Raw genomic sequence first — 24515 nt, forward strand, 5'->3', positions numbered from 1 at the left:
TTGGACCTCATAGTTCATTTTCGACTATTGGGCTTTGAAAACAATCTTTGAAGGTATAATCCATCTGGATCAAGTGAGTTGAATACCCATATAGTTCAAAAATCTGTCAAATTAACCTAAAAAGCCGTTCAACTAATAGCCGGCCGATGTATAATATATGTATAATTCATATGTAATATGTATATAATTATGTATAAACAATATATAATTTATGTATAACGACTAGAAAAATAAATTATAAATCTAATCGGGTATTCGGGTAAAACTTCCAAATTATCTCCTGTCGTCTTAAATTGTGGAAACATCTTATGGTACTTATGTGATTCTACTTTTACCATATGGATGATGGTAAATGAAGAAGGATATAAGTTTTATAGACTTGACAATGGAAAGAATTTTTACACTACCAACTAGTTTAAATTGTGATTGCATTTGCAGGTTATTTATCATTTTTGTTTGGTAAACCTATAAATATTTATCATAGTGTTATACATGTAATTTTCTAATAAGAAACTTATTACAAAGTAGCGGTTCCGCTCCATTAAAACTTGCTCTAATAGTTGTCAATACAGGTTTAGATTACTGGAAAAGTTGAGACTTATTTTGATTTAATATTATTATGGTTAATTCTCAATTAATGATTATAATAGGCTGACCAACTGTGATGTCACTACTAATTTGAGTAAATGCTAGCTTATTCCGGATCTTTACACTAAATTAAATAAAGCAATTTGAGTAGTTAAATGTTAAAGTAAAATATATATCACTTAATTATAGTAAGTAAATATATGTACGCAAGACAAATGCCTTGTATTAGTAATTTAGTATAAACATCAAGGAGTGCAGTCAATTAGATTTTACCATTAATTTGCCTAGAAGGTTATGAGATTATAAGTAAAAGAGTGTAAAATATTTCCCTTTTCCTTATAAGAATGATTCTTAACCAAGTACAGAGAAAAAGTGCATCTCCTCTCACACAGCGCAACAAATTAAAGTTAATGAAAACAAAAGAGCGAAGGGAGACAACTGTTTCAATCCTTGCACACGTTCAAACATTATATACTGCTATCGTAAAAAATGAGTTTCAAGTGTTACTAAAACTTTTAGGAATTAGCTAATATACTTGATGATGTAAAGAATCTTATATATTATCGTGTATTTGTTGTAAAAATTATCATATTTAAAATAAAATAATATATTATTATAACAGTTAGGTTACACCAATAGTATAAAATTCCTTCACTATTAGTATATACTATATCTTAAATTCATGTACAATTACATATTATTAGTTATTTTTCAAATGATCAACTAATAGTGCAAGTTTTTTTTACACTGTCGATGCATAAAAATTAAACATGTTCTTTTAATAATCAGTAAATAAGTATATAGATAAATATTAAGTGAAGAAATAAAACTAACAATTTATTACATATATTTTTGTATCAATTTTCTTTTGGGAAACAAATGAGCTATGTAATCTCCACACACGATCAATATACATGCACATGGTACCCCAAAAAATTATTTTGGCTATTGCTTTTCTATAAAATAATACATGCAGATACTTACGGTGGAGTTCTCTCTTTCCAAAGTTTAAACAATTGGTCTGTTTGCAGTAATGACCAATGCATCTATGGCACCCACACCACAAAATTATGTGAAAATAGAAAACAATAGGTTGGCCAACTTCACCAAATCTTCAATGGATAATTATTTATGCAGTCATTCCAAGGGTTATCAGAATCTTGTTTTGAATCTTGAATCCATTTCCACACCAAACTCCCTACCTTAAACCCTGTCCCAAATGCAATCATCCACATTTTATCACCTTTTTTCACTCTTCCTTTTGCTTCGAAATAAGCCAACTCGTAGAACACTAAGCTACTAGACGTGTTACCAAATCTGTTCAAACACATTTTAGCTGGCTCTGTCACTTCATCGCTTAAGTTTAAAACTCGCCCCACTTGATCTATTACTGCTTTGCCACCTGTGTGTATACAAATGTGGTCGAAAGCTTTTGTAAAGTCTGGAACCACTGGCTTTGATTTGCCTTGGGATAATATAGTCATGATCATTGAGTAAGCATAATTTGCTAGTTGGGTCATTGGAAGGACTCGCGGTGCGAGAATTTTGATGTGTTGACGTAGGTTCATCCCTGCCACTCTTATTAAATCTTTAGTAAGTGAAACACCGGTAATACCTGTTAGAAAGAAGTAATATTAAATTGTTATTGGTTGCGTGTGCGAACAAAGTCTGATAGATGAAAATGTCAGGCCGAAGCTACATATAAAGCGTACGAATACTCTTGATGAGGCCTTTTTTTTTAAAAAACTTATATGTTTGGCCCAATATAGACTATTTCATACAATGTCAAAAGTATCTTTGGACTAGCTGAGTCTAACATTAGCAAAAGAGGTGGAGAAAACTTCCTTACGGCGCCAAAAATTAATACTAGAGGATTCAAAAGTAGCAATTTTTAAACTCGTTTGCCGCTTCACTAAAAATATTTCATATGTCAAGGGATAATATATATATAGAGAGGAGGATTCATCTCTTCAACCTAGCTCTGCCACTGATCAAATGACAAATATTTATTGGTGACGGATGATAATTCTAGACTTACTATTAGATAAGACCTATCACCTGGAAAACGATGACAAGTCTAGAAGGATTTAAATTAATACTGTAGATGACTAGTATCAATGCAATGATCTTTTATGCTATCAAATAGTTAAGGTATGATAATATATTAATTATTTTTTATCAGGTTATTAATTATTATCATTGATATTATCTATATTTACTTTTTTAATAGACTTAGTTTTGTATACTTAATTTACACTGCGTAAGACTTAAAATATGAATAAATAAAAATAATCCGACAATGCATGCTCTTAGAAAAAATATAAAACTTATCCTAATTCCTACAAGCCATATGAATTCACAAGGTATGTGATAAAGATGGATATGATCTCTTTATCCTTAATCAAAGGTCTCATGTTCGAGCCTTACACAGTAAAGCTGATATATCCGTGTAAAGCTGCACTAATCAGAGTTCATATGCGTGTACTGGAGATCGGATGCAAAGCCAAACAAAAAAAGGCAGATCATTCAAAACTGATATATACAACAATACCTTTATCATCTTCCTCCTGAAATGCAGCTTTATACGCACTATCATCTGCACCATGGTGTGTTCTAAGAGAATGAACAAGCTCCATTTTGGCATCTTGGAAAAGATTTGGATTATTGCTAATAATAGCAGCTGCACAGCCAACACGAAAGATACAATTTGTTACTAACATCGAACGATTATCACCATTGTACCAATTCAGTGTTATGCTCTCGGTGATCACAACAAGGGCATTTTGGACTTTTTGGCTTCCACGTAAAACCCTAGCAGCAAAATCAATGGAAATAACCCCAGAACTACATCCCATTCCACTCAAATTATATGTTTTCACGTCGGACCTAAGCTTATAATGGTTCACAATGAGTGAAGAAAGCGAAGGGGACGGCGAAAAACTTCCACATGTAACAATGACAATGTCAATGGATTGTGGATCAATTAGGGTTTTAGCTAGAAGGTCATCAATGGAAGAAAATATCCCTTCTTGAGCTTCTTGATTTGCCGACTTTAGTGTAGGCATTTTGTCTTCTTCAAAAATGAAAGGTGGTCCATAAGTTTCATCACCTAAGCCAGATTTAAGGTAAATGTTACGCATGAAATCGATGGATTCTTGCACTAAGTGTACATTCTTGAGTAGGAATGATTCACCAATTTGATAAGAACATTTCCTGTGTGGTGGTGGCTTGTAACATGAATAGTTTAACAAAAAAACCCTATGTGGACGAGTATGATAGTAGTAGAGAAGGGAGAAAAATGCACAGACGAAAAAATATAGAAAAAGGTGAAGGTGGGTGGTGAGGAGATGGAATAGGATATGGAGGAAAAATGTGAGGAATAAAAGTCTTAAAAATGATAATTGGAGGGCTTGTAGTGGTATCATTTTTGGGTTCTTGTTTCTTTTGTTTCGTAGGGTTTTGATTGGGAAAAAAACTTGCTAATTATAGAAATGCAACATCAAAGTTCCTTATATATACAAGTATATTTTGGGGGATAGGAGCAGTGGGAGGTGGGGGGTTAAAGGGGGTTGGGACATAAAGCATTGAATGCTCATGAGAATGATTAATTTATATGTAGATTTGGCATTTGGCAAATTGCAAGAACCGACGTGCTCGACATGACAAATACTGTACACGGTATTTAATAAAAATATTCGTATTGAAACTCGACTAACTCCGAAGTAACGCTGAAAAGTTCAATTTATATGGTAAAATACTTGTTAATAAAGACAATTCTATGCTCAAACCTGAAACTTTTAATTAATAATGAAAAAATAATTACTCCCTCCGTTTTAAATTAAATGAGGTAGTTTGACCAAGCACGGAGTTTAAGAAAAAAAAAAGAAGACTTTTAAAATTTGTGGTCTTAAAAACTTTAGGGGTAAAAGCTTTGTGGGATCATGACATTTGTGTAGTTATAAAAGCTTTTTATTAAGGGTAAAATGAGTAAAATGAAGAGTTTAAAGTTGAATTATTTTCAAATTTAGAAATGTCTCATTTATTTTTGAACAGACTAAAAAGAAAAGTATATCGTCTAATTTGAAACGGAGGAATTACCATTTTACCACATTGATCCTTGTTGGTATTTTGGGCGGAATTGATTGTTTGGAGATATCGGCAACCAATGATGATGGTGTGATTGACAATCACTGTCCATTTCTAGTGATGTTTGGACTTAGGCTTCCAAAAATTTCTCTTGTAGGTTTACCAAAAAGGTTTTTGAACGTAACCCTTATAAGTTTTGTATTATAATATATTTTAGTAGGATATCTATGTTATCCTAGTTTCACATACAAATATAGCACCCAACATAAAATAATTATATTTTGGTTGTTAATAAATTTTTATAAGGTAGAAATTTGTTGATGTTCAATCCAGATGTCAATAATATTTATTACTCTTCTAAGCAGGCAGAATACGCTGCTTTTATTTACTTCAGACTAGAAATGATATGCCTACATTGCATTAAATCCTTTCCGTATTCCAATAATACTGTAACGATTCGGCCGGTCGTTTTGAGTATTACAACCCCGTTCTCTCATTTACTGCTCTATTTGTGCTTTATAGCTGTATTATGACCTATCGGATTAGTTGGTTCGGGTGCGGAGAGATTTCGGAATGCATTGAGACACTTAGTCTCATAATGGAAAGCTTAAGTTGGAAAAGTCGACTGGATGTCGACTTATGTGTAAACGACATCGGATTTGAATTCTAATGATTTCAATAGCTCCGTATGGTAATTTGGGACTTAGGAGCGTGTCCGAAAAACTATTTGGAGGTCCGCAGTGGAATTAGACTTGAAATGCTGAAAGTTAAATTTTTGGAAAGTTTGACCGGGGGATTAACTTTTTGATATCGGGGTCGGAATCCAATTCTGAAAATTGGAATACCTCTGTTATGTCATTTATGACTTGTGTGCAAAATTTGAGGTCAATCGGAAGTGATTTGATAGGTTCCGGCGTCGTTTGTAGAAATTAAAAGTTTCAAAGTTCATTAGACTTGAATCTATGTGTGATTCATGTTTTTAGTGTTGTTTGATGTGATTTGAGGTCTCGAGTAGGTCCGTGTTATGTTATAGGACTTGTTGGTATATTTGGTTGAGGTCCCGGGTGGCGTTGGGTGAGTTTCAGATGGTTAACAGATCAAATTTGGACTTAAAACCACTGCTGGAAATTTTGCTTATGGTATTTTCGCACCTGCGGAGGTCTGATCGCATGTGCGAATCCGCATGTGTGCACCAGCCATCGCAGAAGCGACCAGACGTGAAGAGGGGCAGTGGTCGCATGTGCAAAAAGAAACGCGCAGAAGCAGAAGGAGCATTCTGGGCAATCGCAGATGCAGACATGTCGTCGCACCTGCGAGACCGCATATGCGGCTAATCTGGTCACAGGTGCGACATGCCCGGGACAGAATAAAATTGGATGAGTTCCGAGAATTTGCCATTTTTGGGCATTTCAAGCTCGGGTTGGGTGATTCTTGAGCGAGAAATCACAAAAAATCTTGAGGTAAGTCACTTGTGATCATTTCTACTCCATAATATTGAATTATCATCGAATAATCAGACTAGATTACGTATTTTTGAGGTGTAAATCGGGGATTTGAAAATAAAATTTGAGGATTTGGAGGTCGAGTTGAGGTCAAATTTTGGTAAAATTAGTATGGTTAGACTCGTGGTTGAATGAACTTTCGGATTTTGTAACTTTTGTTGGATTCCGAGACATGAGCCCCACAGGTGATTTTTGAGCTAAATTTCGGATTTTGCTGGAAAATTAGTATTTTCTTATGGAATTAATTTCAATAAATTTTATTGACTAAATCAGATTATTTGTGGCTAGATTCGAGGCATTTGGAGACCAATTCACGAGGCAAGGGCCTAGTGCAGTAAAGAATTTTACGATTTGAGGTAAGTAACATTTCTAAACTTGGTTATGAGGGTATAAATCCTCGAATTGGTGTTATATAAATTGTTTGGAAGTGATGCACACGATAGTTGACGAGCGTGTGGACGTGCACCATAGAAATTGTGACTTGAATAAATCCTGTGAAGTTGTAAAAATTAAAGAATCATGTTATTATCTGAACATTTCCCACGTATTAAAGAAATTGAGTTGAAACTTTTATTAAAGATCATATTTAGGCTACGTGCCAATATTTTTGGGACCCATGGAGTTGTGTTACTATTTAATTAATTGTTTCAATTTTTTTATATAAAATATCCATTATTTCACACTCACTCATATCATCCATTGTGAGGATATTTATGGGATCGAGCTGCGCGCCGCATCAGGTCATATTGGCTTTATATATGTTATCATTAATTGGATTGGGGCTGTCTGCTTGCAGCAGGCCATAATGGCTTTATACATTATTATTATATGGATCGGGGCTGCCCGCCCACAGCAGACCTTATAGGCTTTGCTATTTTATGGATCGGGGCTACTCGCTTGCAGACCTTATAGACTTTATTATTATATTGTTCGGGCCTGCCCGCCTGCAGTAGGCCATAAAGGATTTATATCATGCTTGGACTGAAGAAGCCCCTCCGGAGTCTGTACACACCCCTAGTTAGCGTAGATGATTATATATATTCGGGATAGATTTCACAGGGCATGGACTTGCCTTACTTATTTATATTGTAATGAATTTACCTGGACATGGATCTTGTCTGTATCATTTACATTTGGGGATAAATTACTGATAGCTAGGGGTTTTAGCCTATTATTTGCTCTCTTTTGCTTAGGTTTGGGTCAAAAATGCACAAAGGTATTCCTGAAAACTAACTTAATGTGGTTGCTTGCAGGGTTTGATCAAAATGAGGCAAGGAAGCCATAATCAACTCATGAAGGAGTCAAACTTGCACGAATCCAAGGCTGAGACTGGAGCGATGAGAGCGGCAGAAAAGCGCGGCCGTATAAGGACCACTGCTGAGGCGACCACTATTACGCGGTCCGCGAAAGTAGATTCAGAGAAGCTTCTTTGAGTACTAAAATCACCGCTGACTGCATTGGAAAAGCGCAGCCGCAAAATCTTTGGCGCAACCGCGAGGGGATTTTCGCTGAGAGCATGGTTCGAGGTTCATAGACTCTACAGTTTGGGCTCAAATGAAGAACGCGGTCCGCGTCTAAATTACGTGGCCGTTAATTAATCTCACGCGGATGTGGTAAACATTACGCGGTCCGTGAAACGAAGATCTACCCAGGCCCAGATATGAAGAAACACGAACCGCGCTCACTGTTACGCGACCACGAAAGCCCAAGCACGGACGCAGTCAGAATTACGCGTCTGCTAAACCTCCGCGAAGGCATTTTTGTCCGAAATTTTCAGCCTAGTATAAATAGATTCTTTTATCAATTTTAGGTTAAGTTTTGTTTAGTAGAGCACATGAACGACTGGGTTTTTCCCTTTTTGGTCAATTTTAGAGTAGATTTACCTTCGAACTTTAAATTTTCATCTTGTACTTTAATATTATGGCTTATATTTCATCTTTATCTTTGATTTCTGCTGTTATTATGAGTAGCCAGACCCTATATCTAGGGTTGTGACCCAACCCTAGTGTGGGTATTTAATGAGTCTTGAATTTTAGGGCTTAATTATTTATGGGTTAGTAATTAATGCTAAAATTGTAGAATTAGTGGTTGCAAACACTGACTCATGCCTTTATGACTTAGGCTCTTCTTGAGAAAGAGATACCAAGTCTAGAAAAATTAGGCTAACAAGAAATTGGGGTGAACTCAAGAGATTGATAGCCCCAATTAAAGGGTTAAACCTAGAGATAGTAATACCCGACTTGAGCCAATTTTACTTATATTGTATGAACACCCATTTGGGCTTGAGAAAGCCAAATCGGGCAAAGTCACTCAAACTACCGAGAGGTATAGAGTGAGCACTTATGTGTGATGGTTATATCACGACCCCAATCATAACAAGCTTGTTCTAGATTCTTGATACCCATTAGATACTCACCTAGGCGGAAGTCACTTCTCTAGTGCATTTTAACACTTGAAAACTTTCACCAAAAATATTGTACTTAGCTTGCACTTAACATACAATAGTATAAAATTAGAATAGAATCAATCACAACAATGTTTGGAAATGCAATTACGAACAACACACACATCTAGATTAGTTGGATACCCAACTCCAAACCAAATTAACTCCCTGTGGAAATCGATCCCGACCTCGTTGGGTAAAACTGCATCGACCATCCTCACTACTCTATAGTGGTGTAGGTTTTGCCTCGATCAATTACCCCAGGGTTGGATTGTCCTTATACTGTATTGAGTGACTGACTGTCAGTCGATATGTATATATATACTGGTTGGAATACCCCTGGGCTAGATTGTCCATAAACAGTACCGAGTAACCAAATAATTTGTGACCAGTATTTACATAAAGTCTCTCTACTGAGATGTCATATTCCTCATATCATGCAATATTGATCTATTTCACTTGTACTGAGTTTAATTGTTGAACTTGAAAACATGCCTACATTTCTGTACCATTATTTATACTAGACTGTACCTGCATAGCTCGTCACTACTTTCAGCCCAGAGGTTAGTTTTGTTACTTATTGAGTTGATTGTACTCATACTACACTCTGCACCTTGTGTGCAGATCCAGGTGCTTTCGGACACGGCAGCTGTTAGACCTCAGTGTGTTACCAGTTGGAGACTAACAAGGTAGTTGCCTGGCGTCCGCTGACTTTGTCTCTCTTTCCTTTAGTTATTGTACTGTTCTATACTTTCAGACAGTGATTTTTATCAGTCAAATATTGTATTCATATTAGATGCTCATGTACTCAGTGACACCAGGTTTTGGGGAGTGATTTTTATCTGTATTGTGATAATTCTTCCGTTGAATTTAAATATTTGTTTTCAAACCTAAATGATATGGTGGTGTATTGAGATTGTTTGCCTAGTAGTGAAATATGTGCCATCACGACAGGTGAGATTTTGGGTCGTGACAAATACTCCCAAGACATGTTATCCTGAATTTTCCTCCTTTGCCTATTCCGTTAACTTTAATTTACTATAATGAATTCCTGTATGTATTTACATTATAAATGGTGTTCTTAAACTAAATCTGTATATAGCGAACGACTATTGACCAGTAAAAAACTTTAAGGGAAAGAATTTATTCGTACACGTTGTAACTAATGGATGCAATACAAATGAATTGTAATAAAAAAGTAATAATTTAATTATGATTAAACGATACTCATTTTAATTGTGATTTTAATAAATATTAATATTGATTTGATATAAACATCGTGTGACTAAATTGTTTTTCCCATAAAGTGTGAATAATTTTTTTTTCTCAAAAAATGGCCACAATAAAATACTTTGTAATGTGTATATACCGTAAGCATGGGCGGATATAGAGGCTTGGTTACATGTTCATGTAAATTCAGTAAACTTTTGCTCATACCCCATATATATATACTATTATGAAACTCACCAATATTCATAAATATTTGATTGTGAATCAAGTTATCATTAATTGTAATATTAACTTGAAGTTAATTACTATCGAAATTCATAATATTTAAATTCGGAATCCTCTTCTGATCGTTACATAGTTGAAGCAAGAACGTAAGGGGTGGGTAGCAGTCTACTGGCCACCTCCTCCACTTCCCAGCAAGAAAACAACTACAAACAAATTTCTATCTTTAGCAATTAGCATGTTGAAATAGAAGGATATGAGGAGTTTGTCAACTCTCTATTCATTGATATATTCATATCACTACCATCATTTATAACTTAGCTTTAAGTCTTCATCTTCATTTTCTCTTTCTTTTTATTTTCATTGTGTATTTATCTTTTATCAACTATATCATTGAATAGCAGCAGTTTCAGTTCTTACTTTGAACTGAAATTGTGTCAGCAATGACATTTCTTGGGAAGTACTTTTTAAGCAAGTGATCGATCAATTCTAAAGTTATTTGGGTTTCCAAAGCGTCCAACGGTGATGAAATATGATCTCATTTGGCCATACCATACAGATCAGAACTTTCTGAACAGAAGACTTACTACCCCTTAGCTCAATTCTTTATTTTACGTGGCAATATTTCTTTATTAGTTCGTTCTTAGAAAAAATGATAATTTTTTATATTTGATAATATTTTTTTAAATATTTTTAATAACACGTTTTTGAAACCACAACAATATCTTACAGATTTCAAATACAAATCTCACAAAAAAATCTTTTTTGTTAAATACCGTCAGTAAATGATAAAAATAAATAGGAGGTTGTTGAGCTTCGTTATGTCTAATCATAAGCATTGATGTGTTGGAAACTAGTTGACAAAAGAATGTGTCACCTAGTTGGAAATTAGTGGTAGATACCCCTTAATTTCATTGTGGGCAAGTCGATAACTAGCTACGCTAGTCCAGTTGGCTGTTGGTTTGGATGAATTTAGAACTTTTGACACGAAATATATATATATATAATTTTTTTTTAAAATCTCAATTTTAGTTTTAAATTCATAAATTTAATATAAAGTTAAACCTATTAAATTCAAATCTTTGAATCAACCCGTTCTTCTTCTTGAAACTAGTAGTGGGAAATCAATAGAAAATTCTTTCATATACTAGATAATACAGAAAAGATTTGAAACATAATTTTCTATACTGAAAGTAACACATTCTTATACTAATTACCTACTTTATCTTACAAGCTAAACTAGGTAATGGAGTTTGACTTTATGGGAATTGACTTTCAACTGTGCCTAAATACCACAAGAAGGCACTTGAAGAAAATAAATGAGATATTTTTATGATACTTTGGTAATGTTGATTGACTTTTTTCTGTTACAATAACTAGTTTAGTGATCGTGATAGTCGTTACAAAAAATAGTTTAGTTACTTGGTGCAATACAGTAAAAGTTGGGTGTTTATTTATAAAAGGCAAAATACATAAGTTACCGCATGAACTATAGACCAAATCGCTTTTACACACTTTTTGCGGACGAAAATCACTTTACACATTTAACCTTTCTAAAATGTGTCTAAGACACACTTCTTTTGCAACGTAGCACTTGTTACGACCCAAAATCCGCATGTCGTGATGACGCCTATTTCAATACAAGGCAAGCCGACAACCTCAATAAGCCACAATTTCTTTTAAGTTTGAAAACATAATATATAAATTTAATAGAAAAATCCCACAAATACTGGGTATAAATACACTCCCAAAATTTGGTGTCACTGAGTACATGTGCATCTATATATTACCAGTCTGGGAAACCCATTCTATAATAATCTGAGACCAAATATAATAAACAAAAGGATAGGAAGGAGAGACAAGGTCTGTGAAACATAACAACTATCTCTGAATCTCCGAAAAATCAACTGTGTGAAAGAATCAACACCCACTGTGTCCGGGATTACCTGGATCTGCACACAAAGTGCAGGGTGTAGTATGAGTAAAACCAACTCAGTAAGTAACAATACTAAATAAAGAACTGAAGATAGTGACGAGCTTCACAGCTAAGTCCAAATACAATAATTTCCTATATAAAAAGATAGGCATGCTTTCAATTTCAACATTTAAAACTCCACAGTAATTTCATATTATTCGACTGAAACAGAAGATAATGTCTTTTAGAAATTTTCAAAACAGTGATATATATAACCGCTGAAATGCAGCAATAATGAAATCAATGCATCCTCTCAGAGTAACAGTAACCCAGTCCTCCCATTCACTCCAACCTCACAGTCACTCTTTCCTCACAATCACTCATTCCTCGAAGTCAATCATTCCTCTCAATCACTCTACACTCAGAACTCGGCACTCGCACTCGTACTCAGTAGGTACCTGCACTCATTGGGGGTATGTACAGACTCGGGAGGGGCTCCTTCAACCCAAGCGCTATAGTAAGCCAATCATGGCATAAATCAATGAAACATGCTGCGACGTGCAGCCCGATCCCATAAATATCCTCACAATTAGGCCCTCGGCCTCACTCAGTCATCACCCTCTCCAGTCTCTCGGGCTCTCAGAAATCATGATAAGCAGCCTAACAACAATGATGTGATACATCAATAATGAATAAGAGAGTCTGAGATGTAATATACAAGTAAAATCGTGACTGAGTACAAATAGTAATTTAACAAATAATTCAACATGTACACGACCTCTGTGGGTCCCAACAGTATCAACACATGGTTTAGACATGATTCATAGTTCAATTTCCCTAATACGTGGAAAAATGTACATGTATCAACAGATTATTCAACTACACAGTTCCATGGAATTGACCAAGTCATAATTCCTACGGTGCACGCCCACACGCCCATCACCTAGCATGTGCGTCACCTCAAAACCAATCATATAATGCATAATCCGGGGTTCCATACCCTCAGGACCAAATTTAAAATTGTTACTTACCTCAAATCGTGTAATTCTTTATTCTGCAATGTCTTTGTCTCGTGAATTGGCCTCCAAACGCCTCGAATCTAGCCGCAAATATTCCGATTTAGTCAATAAAAATTATTGAAATTAATACCATATGAAAATACAAAATTTTCATAAAAATCCAAAATTTAACTCAAAAATCGCCCGTGGGGCTCACTTCTCGGAACCCGACAAAAGTTATAAAATTCGAAAGAACATTCAACTACTAGTCTAACCATATCAATTTTACCAAAATCTGACCTCAGCTCGACCCTCAAATATTCAAATTAAACCAAGAAGGTTTTTCTAAATTTTTAAACTTATTCACCCATTAAATGATGGATTCAAAGGCATAATCATGGAAATTAGCCAAAACTGGATAAGAATCACTTACCCCAAACATCCACACAAGAATCTCTCTAAAAATCGCCTTCTACCGAGCTCCCAATTCAATTTTGTGTTATCAACTCAAAACCCCCATTTTGGAACTTTCAATTTTGCCCACACCGTGTTCGCGAAGCACAAACTTGATTGCCCGAAATATTCTCTTACGCGAACGAGAACCCCACCTCACGAACACGATGCCTTGCCTAGCTTGGCCTACGCGAACACGTTTACATGACTGCGAACACGATGCCTTAGGGCTTGGTGCCCACGTCTGTTTCACCCTTCTGCGCGAATGCGAGCCCAGCTTCGCGAACACGAAGCTTTGACACCCCACTCCCCGCGAACGCGACCACTGCCCCGCGAACGCGTTGCTTCCTCAGTCCAAACCTTCGCGTTCTCATCCTCTTCTTCGCGAACGCGAAGAACAAAATTCTTCAGACCACAAACACCCTTCGCAAATGTGATACATCTCTCGCGAACGCGTAAGAGGAAACCAGTAACAGCAAAAACCAGCAGTCATCAGCCAACATGGTAAGTCCAAAATGATCTGTTAGCCACCCGAATCTCACCCGAGGCCCCCGAGACCGCAATTAAACATACCATCAAGTCCCAAAATATCATATGAACTTAGTCGAATCCTCAAATCATCTCAACACGCGCCGAATTTCGACCCGATATAAAAAAGTCACCCTCGGTCAAACTTCCCAAAAATTCGACTTTCGCCATTTCAAGTCTAATTCCACTACGAACCTCCAAATAATTTTTCGAACACGCTCCTAAGTCCAAAATCACCATACAGAGCTATTTGAATCATCCGAATTCAAATCCGAGGTCATTTACACATAAGTCAACATCTGGTTGACTTTTCCAACTTAAGTTTTTCAATTATGAGACTAAGTGTCTCATTTCACTCCGAAATTTTTTCGGACCCGAACCAACTAATCTGGTAAGTCATAAAACAACTATAAATCATAACTTGAGCAGTAAATGGGGGAACGGGGTTATAATACTCAAAATGACCGGTCGGGTCGTTACATTTTCCCTCTCTTAAATAAACGTTCGTCCTCGAATGGGTTTAGAATCATACCTGGAGTCTCAAATAGGTGTGGATATTTGCTCCGCATCTCCTGCTCAATCTTCCAAGTAGCTTCTCCGACTGGCTGGCATCTCCACTATACCTTCACTGATGCTATATTCTTTGACCTCAGCTTTCGAACCTGCAGGTCTAAAATAGTCACCGGCTCCATATCATAAGTTAAATTACCATCAAGCTGCACTGTACTGAAATCTAGAATATGAGACGGATCCCGGACATACCTTCGGAGTATGGATACATGGAATACTAGATGAACACCTGATATACTAGGTGGCAAAGCAAGTTCATAAGACACCTCTCCAATTTTCTTAAGTATCTCAAAAGGCTCAATATACCGAGAGCTCAACTTGCCCTTCTTCCCGAACCTCAACACACCTTTCATGGGTGAAATCTTAAGCAGAACCTTCTCCCCAACCATGTAAGCAACATCATGGACCTTCCTGTTGGCATAACTCTTCTGCCTAGACTGCACCGTGCGAAGCCGCTCCTAAATCAATTTAACCTACTCTAAAGCATCCTGAACTAAGTCAGTTCCCAATAGCCTAGCTTCACCTAGCTCAAACCTCCCCACCGGAGACCGACACCGTCTCCCATATAAAGCCTCATACGGAGCCATCTGAATGCTCGATAGGTAGCTGTTATTATAAGCAAACTGTGACGACCCGACCGTTCATCTTGAGAGTTATAGCCCCGATCCCCTATTAACTGTTTTCCCTATATCCTTTTCTGCTATTAAGACTTGCCAGTAGGGTTCATTTTGGTTTTGGAGTGTTTTGGGACACTTATTCCCTAAATGGAGGTTTAAGCCTTAGGATTTGGACCGTAGTCGAAACTATGTGAAGACGACTCCGGAATGGGGTTATGTCGGTTTCGTTAGCTATGTTAGGTGATTTTGGACTTAGGGGCGTGTTCGAATAGTATTTTGGAGGTCTGTATCTTATTTAGGCTTGAAATGGCGAAAGTCGAAGTTTTGGAGATTTTGAACTGTAGTGGACTTTTTGATATCAGGGTCGGATCCCAATTCCGAAAGTTGGAGTAGGTCCGTAGGGTTGAATATGACCTGTGTGAAAAATTTGGGATCAATCGGACGTGGTTTGGTTGATTTCGGCATCGGTTGTCCGAATTGGAAGTTTCAAGTTCTTTAAGTTTGAATCGAAGGATGATTCGTGAATTTAGCGTTGTTTGATGTGGTTTGAGGGCTCGACTATGTTCGTATGATATTTTAGGATTGGTTGGTATGTTAAGTCGAGGTCCCAGAAGCCTCGGGTGAGTTTCGGGTGCTTAATAGATCAAAAGTTGGGTTTGTGTTATTTTTGAAGTCTTCAGGCATCTGGTGTTTTTGCACCTGCGGTGGGGAGACCGCAGGTGCGGGATAGAACGTGCGGAGAGTCAAGCACAGAAGCGGAAAAATGAAGGAGTGCCAGGGGTCACAGGTGCGAGGTGAATTCCGCAGATGCGATGCCCGCAGATGCGATAGAGTGATTGCAGGCGCGGTGAATGATTGCAGATGTGATGACCCGACCGGTCGTCTTGAGAGTTATAGCCCCGATCCCCTATTAACTATTTTTCCCGTATCCTTTTCTGCTATTGTGACTTGGCGGGAGGGTTTGTTTTGGTTTTGGAGTGTTTTGGGACACTTAGTTCCTAAATGAAGTTTTAAGCCTTAGGATTTGGTGTTGTTATGATATTTGAGCGCCGTGTACGCGAGGTGACGAGTGCGTACACGGGCTATTTGAGGAAAAACCTGATTTTTACCGAGTAATAGCCTGTGTTTCATCTTATCTGAATATACTAGCATGTGTAGTTATCCTGTTAGCCTAGAATAGCATGTCTACGTGTCCTAATTCCCTACTTAAACTCTTTACAACATGTTTAGTAAATCCCGCTTCTTTCTTGACTTGTATTTAGTCTAAATTATATGTTTCTTGCTGTAGTTGTTATACTCATTTGTTTGAGCTGCATATTTACTTTGGGACTACGGAGCGGTATCCCGAGAGATCCCCCCGCATATTTACTTTTGAGACTACGAGGCGGTTCCTCGGGATATCTCCCTGCACATTTATTTTTGAGACTACGAGGCGGTTCCTCGGGAGTTCTCCCTGCATATTTACTTTTGACATTACGAGGAGGTACCTCGGGAGATCTCCTTGCACTTTTATTTTGGGACTACGAGATGGTATCTTGGGAGATACCCTGCTGTTATCCCTGTGTTCTGTGCTGCTACTTTGATATGTTCTCCTTGTTTAAATTCCAGTCTCTTATTATATTGTTATACTCTCCTGCTTATTTATTATATACCAGTAGGGCCTTGACCTGACCTCGTCACTACTCGACCGAGGTTAGGTTTGGCACTTACTGGTACCGCTATGATAGAGTGATCGCGGGCGCGGTGAATGACCACAGAAGCGGACAGTGCTCCGCAGGCGTGCACACGTAGGTGAGGCCCCTTGCCACAAATGCGGGCCCAGCCCCTTTAGTGATTTTTCACACATGTGATGTTATTTCCGCAGGTGCGGTTGAAGTCCCGCAGAAGCGGGCTTACTGGTAGAAAAAGGACCAAATTGAGGGTTTTATCTCATTTCAATTTTTGGGACGTTGAGAGCTCGGATTAAGGCAAAATTTCGAGGGACTTTCAGAGGAAGCTTGTGGGTAACGATTCTTAACTCCTTTATGGTTATATTTCACTAATCTATGGTTTATTTCATATCTAATTAAGAAATTTGGTTGAGAAATTTGGGGAAAATAGGAAGAAGTTCTTCAACTAAGATTTTGGATTTTGATTGAGATTTTGACATCGGATTTGGAAAATTTTGGTACGAGTGAACTCATGAGTGAATATGTGTTCATATTTTGTGACTTTTACCCAATTGCGTGACGTGGGCCCGTGGATACTTTTTGGGGTGATTTTCTAATTTCTTGCTTTAGCTTTGATTTCATTAATTAGATTAATTTTTTATAGTTGTATTTATGGTATGTAATTGATTTTGGCTAGATTTGGGCCATTCAGAGCCGGATATTCGTGGAAAAGGCATTGTTACCGATTGATTGTGCTTGGTTCAAGGTAAGTGGCTTGCCTAACCTTGTGTGGGGGAAATCCCCTTAGGATTTGGTGTTGTTATGATATGTAAGCGCAGTGTACGCGAGGTGACGAGTGCGTACACGGGCTATTTGTGGAAAAACCTAATATTTACCGAGTAATAGCCTGTTTTTCATCTTATCTGAATATACTAACATGTGTAGTTATCTTGTTAGCCTAGAATAACATATCTACGTGTCCTAATTGCCTACTTAAATTCTTTGCAGCATGTTTAGTAAATCCCGCTTCTTTCTTGACTTGTACTTAGTCTAAATTAAAGGTTTCTTATTGTAACTGTTATACTCATTTGTTTGAGCTGCGTATTTACTTTGGGAATACGGGGCAGTATCCCGGGAGATCCCCCCTACATATTTACTTTTGAGACTACGAGGCGGTTCCTCGGGAGATCTCCCTGTACATTTACGTTTGAGACTACGAGGTGGTTCCTCGGGTGTTCTCCCTACATATTTACCTTTGAGACTACGAGGCGGTACCTCGGGAGATCTCCTTGCACTTTTATTTTGGGACTACAAGACGGTATCTCGTGAGATCCCCTGCTGTTATCCCTGTATTCTGCGTTGCTACTTTGCTATGTTCTCCTTGTTTAAATTCCAGTCTCTTATTATATTGTTATACTCTCCTGCTTATTTATTATATACCAGTAGGGTCTTGACCTGACCTCGTCACTACTCGGCCGAGGTTAGGCTTGGCACTTACTGGGTACCACTGTGGTGTACTCACGCCCTTTCCTACATATGTTTTTCGTGTGCAGATCCAGGTTCCTTTTACCAACCTCGTCCTTAGTTGCAGTCGCCGCTATTTCGAAGAACTTCAAGGTATATCTGCCCGCGCCCGCAGATCCTCGGAGTCCACCTTTATCCCCCTATGTTGATTCTTCACTTATTTTTATAGACACTGATGTATAGAACAGTTAGAACTTCATAGAAGCTTGTGACTTACGGTGTTCCGGGTCTTAGGAGTGTCATGTATATTTCGAGAATTGATTATGGTATATGCCGAGCGGCATCTCAATTGCTTATTAAAATATCTGTTACTGTTAGTTGTTAAATTTTCATGTTTTTCATTTCATTTCCGCAAGTGTTAGGCTTACCTAGTCGTAGAGACTAGGTGCCGTCACGATGATTCACGGAGGGAAAATTTGGGTCGTTACACAAACTTTGCGAGTGGCAGAAACTGATCCCAAAAACCTCCAAAATCTATAACACAAGCGCGTAGCATATCTTCCAATATTTGAATAGTGCGCTCGGACTGCCCGTCTATTTGAGGGTGAAATTTTGTACTTAGCTGAACCTGTATACCTAATTCTCGCTGTACTACTCTCCAAAACTGTGATGTAAACTGCGTGCCCAGGTCCGAAGTGATGGACACGGGCACCCCGTGTAGGCGAACAGTCTCGCGAATATAAATCTCAGCCAACCGCTCCGAAGAATAAGTAGTACCAACTGGAATAAAATGCGCGGACTTGGTCAACCGATCCATAATCACCCAAACAACATCAAACTACCTCAAGGTCTGTGGAAGCCCAACTACGAAATCCATGGTAATACACTCCCATTTCTACTCCGGAATTTCAAGTCTCTGAAGTAATCCGCCCGGTCTCTGATGTTCGTACTTCACCTGTTGACAATTTAAACACGGAGCTACAAACCCAACTATATTTTTCTTCATTCGCCTCCACCAATAGTGCTGCCTCAAATCCTGATACATGCTCGCGACACCTGGATGAATGGAGTACCGCGAACTATGAGCTTCCTGGAGAATTAACTCACGCAACCCATCTACATTAGGCACACATAGCCTGCCCTGCATCCGTAATACACCGTCATCTCCAATAGTGACTTCCTTGGCATCACCATGCTGAACCGTGTCCTTAAGGACAAGAAGATGGGGGTCATCATACTGACGTTCTATGATACGATCATAAAAAGAAGATTGAGAAACCACACAACTTGGTTCGGCTCAAAAACATCTAATCTAACAAACTGGTTGGCCAAGGCCTAAACATCCAAGGCTAAAGGCCCTTCTGCTACCGGTAAGTATGTTAAGTTGCCCAAACTCTCCGCCTTACGACTCAAGGCATCGACCACCACATTGTCCTTTATGGGATGATAAAGAATGGTGATATCATAATCCTTAAGCAACTCCAACCACCTCCGCTGCCGCAAATTAAGATCCTTCTGATTAAACAGATGTTGTAGACTCCGGTGATCAGTATAAACCTCACATTAGACACCGTACAAATAATACCGCCAAATCTTCAAGGCATGAACTATAGCTGCTAACTCAAAGTCATGGACCAGATAATTCCTCTTATGTACCTGTAACTGTCTGGACGCATAGGCAATCACCCTATCGTCTTACATAAGCACTGTTCCGAGACCAATACACGACGTATCATAATACATAGTAGAAGACCCTGAACCTGTAGGCAACACCAATACTCAGGCTCTAGTCAAAGCCGTCTTGAGCTTATGAAAGCTCTCTTCACACTCATCCGACCACCTGAACGGAGCATCTTTCTGGGTCAATTTAGTCATAGGCACCGCAATAGACGAGAAACCCTCCACGAAGCGACGATAATAACCAGCCAAGCCGAGAAAAATCCGAATCTCAGTAACTGAAGATGGCCTGGGCTAACTCTAAACTGCCTCTATTTTCTTCGGATCCACCTTAATCCCTTTACTGGACACTATGTGTCCCAAGAATGCCACCGAACTAAGCCAGAACTCACACTTAGAGAATTTAGCATAAGGTCTCTCCTCTCTCACCCTCTGTAATACAATACCCAAGTATTGTGCATGTTCCTCCTGGCTACATGAGTACACCAGGATATCATTAATAAATACCATGACAAATGAATCAAGATACTGCTGGAATACGCTATTCATCAAGTGCATAAATACTGCTGGGGCATTGGTTAGCCCAAGTGACATCACAAGAAATTCCTAGTGACCATAAAAATTCCTAAATGCCGTCTTTAGAATATCCGAATCCCTAATTTTTAATTGGTGATACCCCATTCTCAAATAAATTTTAGAGAATAACCTCGCTCCATGAAGTTGATCAAATAAGTCATCAATACGCTGCAAAGGATATTTATTCTTGATTGTAACTTTGTTAAATTTGTCTGTAATCAATGCACATCCGCATAGTACCATATTTCTTTTTCACAAACAGAACCGGTGCACCCCAAGACGACACACTAGGCCAAATAAATCCCTTATCAAGAAATTCCTGAAGCTGCTCTTTCAATTCTTTTAACTCAGCTGGTGCCATACGATATGGAGGGATAAAAATGGGCTGAGTTCCCTACACCAAGTCAATACCGAAATCAATATCCCTATCAGGCGTTATACCGGCAGGTCTGCAGGAAATACATCCAGAAAATCTCTCACTACAGGTACTGAATCAATAGTAGGAGTACTGCATCAAAATCTCTCACAAAAGCCCAATATGACAAACACCCTTTCCTAACCATACATTGGGCTTTCAAATAAGAAATTACCTTACTGGGAACATGATCTAGAGAACCTCTCCATTCGACCTTCGGCAACCCCGACATCGCTAACATCACGGTTTTAGCGTGACAGTCCAAAATAGCATGACATGGAGACAACTAATCCATTCCCAGGATTACATCGAAATCAACCATAATGAGAAATAAAAGATCAACTCTAGTCTCCAGTCCCCCAATGGTTACCACACAAGACCGATATACACGGTCCACAATAATAGTATCGCCCACTGGCGTAGATACACGAACAGGTAAAACTAAGGACTCACACGACATATCCAGATAACAAGTAAAGTATGATGATATATATGAATAAGTAGAACCAAGGTAAAACAATATAGAAGCTTCCTTGTGGCACACTTAGACAATACCTGTGATCACTGCATCTGAGGCAACGACATCTGGCCTGGCAGGAAAAGCATAGAATCGGGCCTGACCGCCACCTTATCGGCCTCTCCCTCTTGGGCAACCCCTAACTGACTGAGCCCCACCCCGAGCTGGCTGGGCAGGTGGTGAAGTAACTGGTGCTGAAGTCGTAGTCTGACTCCTTTGCTTCACTGGACCTCCTGAGCGATGAGGACAGTGTCTCCACACATGCCCAAATTCCCTGCATTCAAAGCAGCTCCCCGGTACTGGTGGTGGTACGGATTGAATCGGGACCCGAGAACTAGAATAATTGCTAGAAGCACCCGGTGCAAATGAACCCTGAACTGAAGGGGCACGGGACGAACTCTGGGCTGGGAGGGCACTGAGAGATGACTGGCCCTGATGAGAACTATATGAACCATGGCTGGATGATGCACCACGGTGAACTGGACGATCCGTCTGAGCGTGTCTGTAAGAAAGACCTCTACCGCGGTAAAAATGACCCCCTAAACGAACACTGCTGAAATCACCTGGACCACGAGGCCTCTTGGCCTTCCTCTCTCCACGTTCCTGACTACGGACCATCTCTATCTGCCGAGCAATGTCAACTACCTCATCAAAAGTAGCACCAGATACTCTCTCCCGAGTCATAAGTAACCGTAGATGATATGTGAGGCAATCAATGAACCTCCTAATCCTCTCCCTATCAGTGGGAACCAACCAAACTGCATGATGAGCCAACTTAGAAAAGCTCATCTCGTACTATATCACAGACATGCCATCCCGACATAACTGCTCAAACTGTCTGCGCAGCTCCTCTCTGCGAGACTGCGGCATGAACTTTTCCAAAAGGAGAATGGAGAACTCATGCCATGTAAGTGGTACTACACCAACCAGCCTGCGCCTCTCATAAGCCTCCCACCATCTGAAGGCAGCCCCAGAAAATTGAAAAGTAGTAAACGAGACCCCACTGGTCCACAGAATACCCGCTGTTCGCAGCATTCGTTGGCACTTATCCAGAAATCCCTGAGCATCCTATGACTCAGCACCGCTAAATGATGGAGGTCGAAGCCTCCCAAATCTCTCAAGTCTTCTCTACACATCATATGCCATAACAGGGACTACCGGGACCTGAGCAGCTGCAATTGGCTGGGCTAGTAGTGCCCCCGGTATTTGAAGTCCCTGTACTACCTGATCTAGAGTACGGGCAGCAGGGGTATGAGTTTCCCCATCCTGAGAAGTGACAGGTGCGGCCTGAGCCGAAACCACTTGAGCAAGGCAGTGCAAACTGTCAGTATCTGGGCCAAAGCCTCCTAAAGGCCTAGAATCACAACGGGCACAGCTGGTGCCTGAGTTGGTCTTGTCGGCTCAGCTATATCTGGAATCTGCTCCCGAGCTGGAGCAACTGGTGGTGCTACATGTGCTTCTCCAACTGCTGTACGAGTTACACCTCGACCTCTACCTTGACCTCTACCACAGCCCCGGCCTCTCATGGCCCTAACTGGTGGCACTGGTGGCTGACCGTCCGATCCGGTAGTACGTGTCCTCACCATCTCTGAGAGAATAGAATTACAAAAATTTAGTTTCCAGAATCAACAATTCGCACGACAGAATACAAGAAAGTGAAATTTTCCTAAGGGTTAGGCAGCCTCTCGAAGATAAGTACAGACATCTTTGTACCTCTCCACAAGACTTTACTAAACCTGCTCATGACTCGTGAGACCTATGTAACCTAGGCTCTGATACCAACTTGTCACAACTCAAAATCTGCATGTCCTGATAGCGCCAATCTCAATACTAGAGAAGCCAAAAACCTCAATAAGCCACGATTTCTTTTATGTTTAAAAACATAATATATAAATTTAATAGAAAAATTCCACAAATACTGGGTATAAATACACTTCCAAAACCCGATGTCACTGAGTACATGAGCATCTATACGATACAAGTCTGGGAAACCCAGTCTATAATAATCCGAGACTAAATATAATAAATAAAAGGATAGGGAGGGAGAGGCAAGGTCTGCGAAACATAGCAACTACCTTTGAATCTCCGAAAAATCAACTATGTGAAAGAATTAACACCCACTGTGTCCGGGATCACCTGGATCTGCACACAAAGTGCGGGGTGTAGTATGAGTAAAACCAACTCAGTAAGTAACAATACTAAATAAAGAACTGAAGATAGTGACGAGCTTCACAGCTAAGTCCAAATACAATAATTTCCTATATAAAAAGATAGGCATGCTTTCAAGTTCAACATTTAAAACTCCACAATAATTTCATATCATTCGACTGAAATATAAGATCATGTCTTTTAGAAATTTCCAAAACAGTGATATATGACCGCTGAAATGCAGCAATAATGAAATCAATGTATCCTCTCAGAGTAACAGTCACTCAGTCCTCCCATTCATTCCAACCTCATAGTTACTCTTTCCTCACAGTCACTCATTCCTCTCAATCACTCTGCACTCGGCACTCGCACTCAGTAGGTACCTGCGCTCACTAGGGGTATGTAAAGACTCCAGAGGGGCTCCTTTAGCCCAAGCGCTATAACAAGCCAATCATGACATAAATCAATGAAACATGCTGCGGCGTGCATCCCGATCCTATAAATATCCTCACAATTAGGCCCTCGGACTCACTCAGTCATCACCCTCTCCAGTCTCTCGGGCTCTCAAAAATCATGATAAGCAGCCCAACAATAATGATATGATGCATCAATAATGAATAAGAGAGACTGAGATGTAATATGCAAGTAAAACCGTGACTGAGTACAGATAGTAATTTAACAGATAATTCAACATGTACACGACCTCTGTGGGTCCCAACAGTGTCAACACATGGTTTAAACATGATTCATAGTTCAATTTCCCTAATACGTGAAAAAATGTACGGGTATCAACAGATTATTCAACTACATAATTCCATGGAATTGACCAAGTCACAATTCCTACGGTGCACGCCCACACGCCCGTCACCTAGCATGTGCGTCACCTCAAAACTAATCACATCACGCATAATCCGGGG

General features: G+C 39.1%; 1 protein-coding gene across 1 annotated transcript; it reads right to left on the reverse strand.

Moving 5' to 3' along the window:
- Positions 1-1412: 1412 nt before the first annotated feature.
- Positions 1413-4082, reverse strand: LOC104097411 (3-ketoacyl-CoA synthase 17-like). The gene is made up of 2 exons (XM_009603964.2): positions 3140-4082; positions 1413-2203 (listed from the first exon to the last, which is right to left on the reverse strand). The coding sequence occupies exons 1-2, from the start codon at positions 4011-4013 to the stop codon at positions 1692-1694; spliced, it is 1386 nt and encodes a 461-aa protein (XP_009602259.2). The 5' UTR covers positions 4014-4082; the 3' UTR covers positions 1413-1691.
- Between the last annotated feature and the right edge of the window lie 20433 nt (positions 4083-24515).

Source organism: Nicotiana tomentosiformis, chromosome 12 (assembly GCF_000390325.3).
Source record: "Nicotiana tomentosiformis chromosome 12, ASM39032v3, whole genome shotgun sequence".
NCBI lineage: Eukaryota > Viridiplantae > Streptophyta > Magnoliopsida > Solanales > Solanaceae > Nicotiana > Nicotiana tomentosiformis.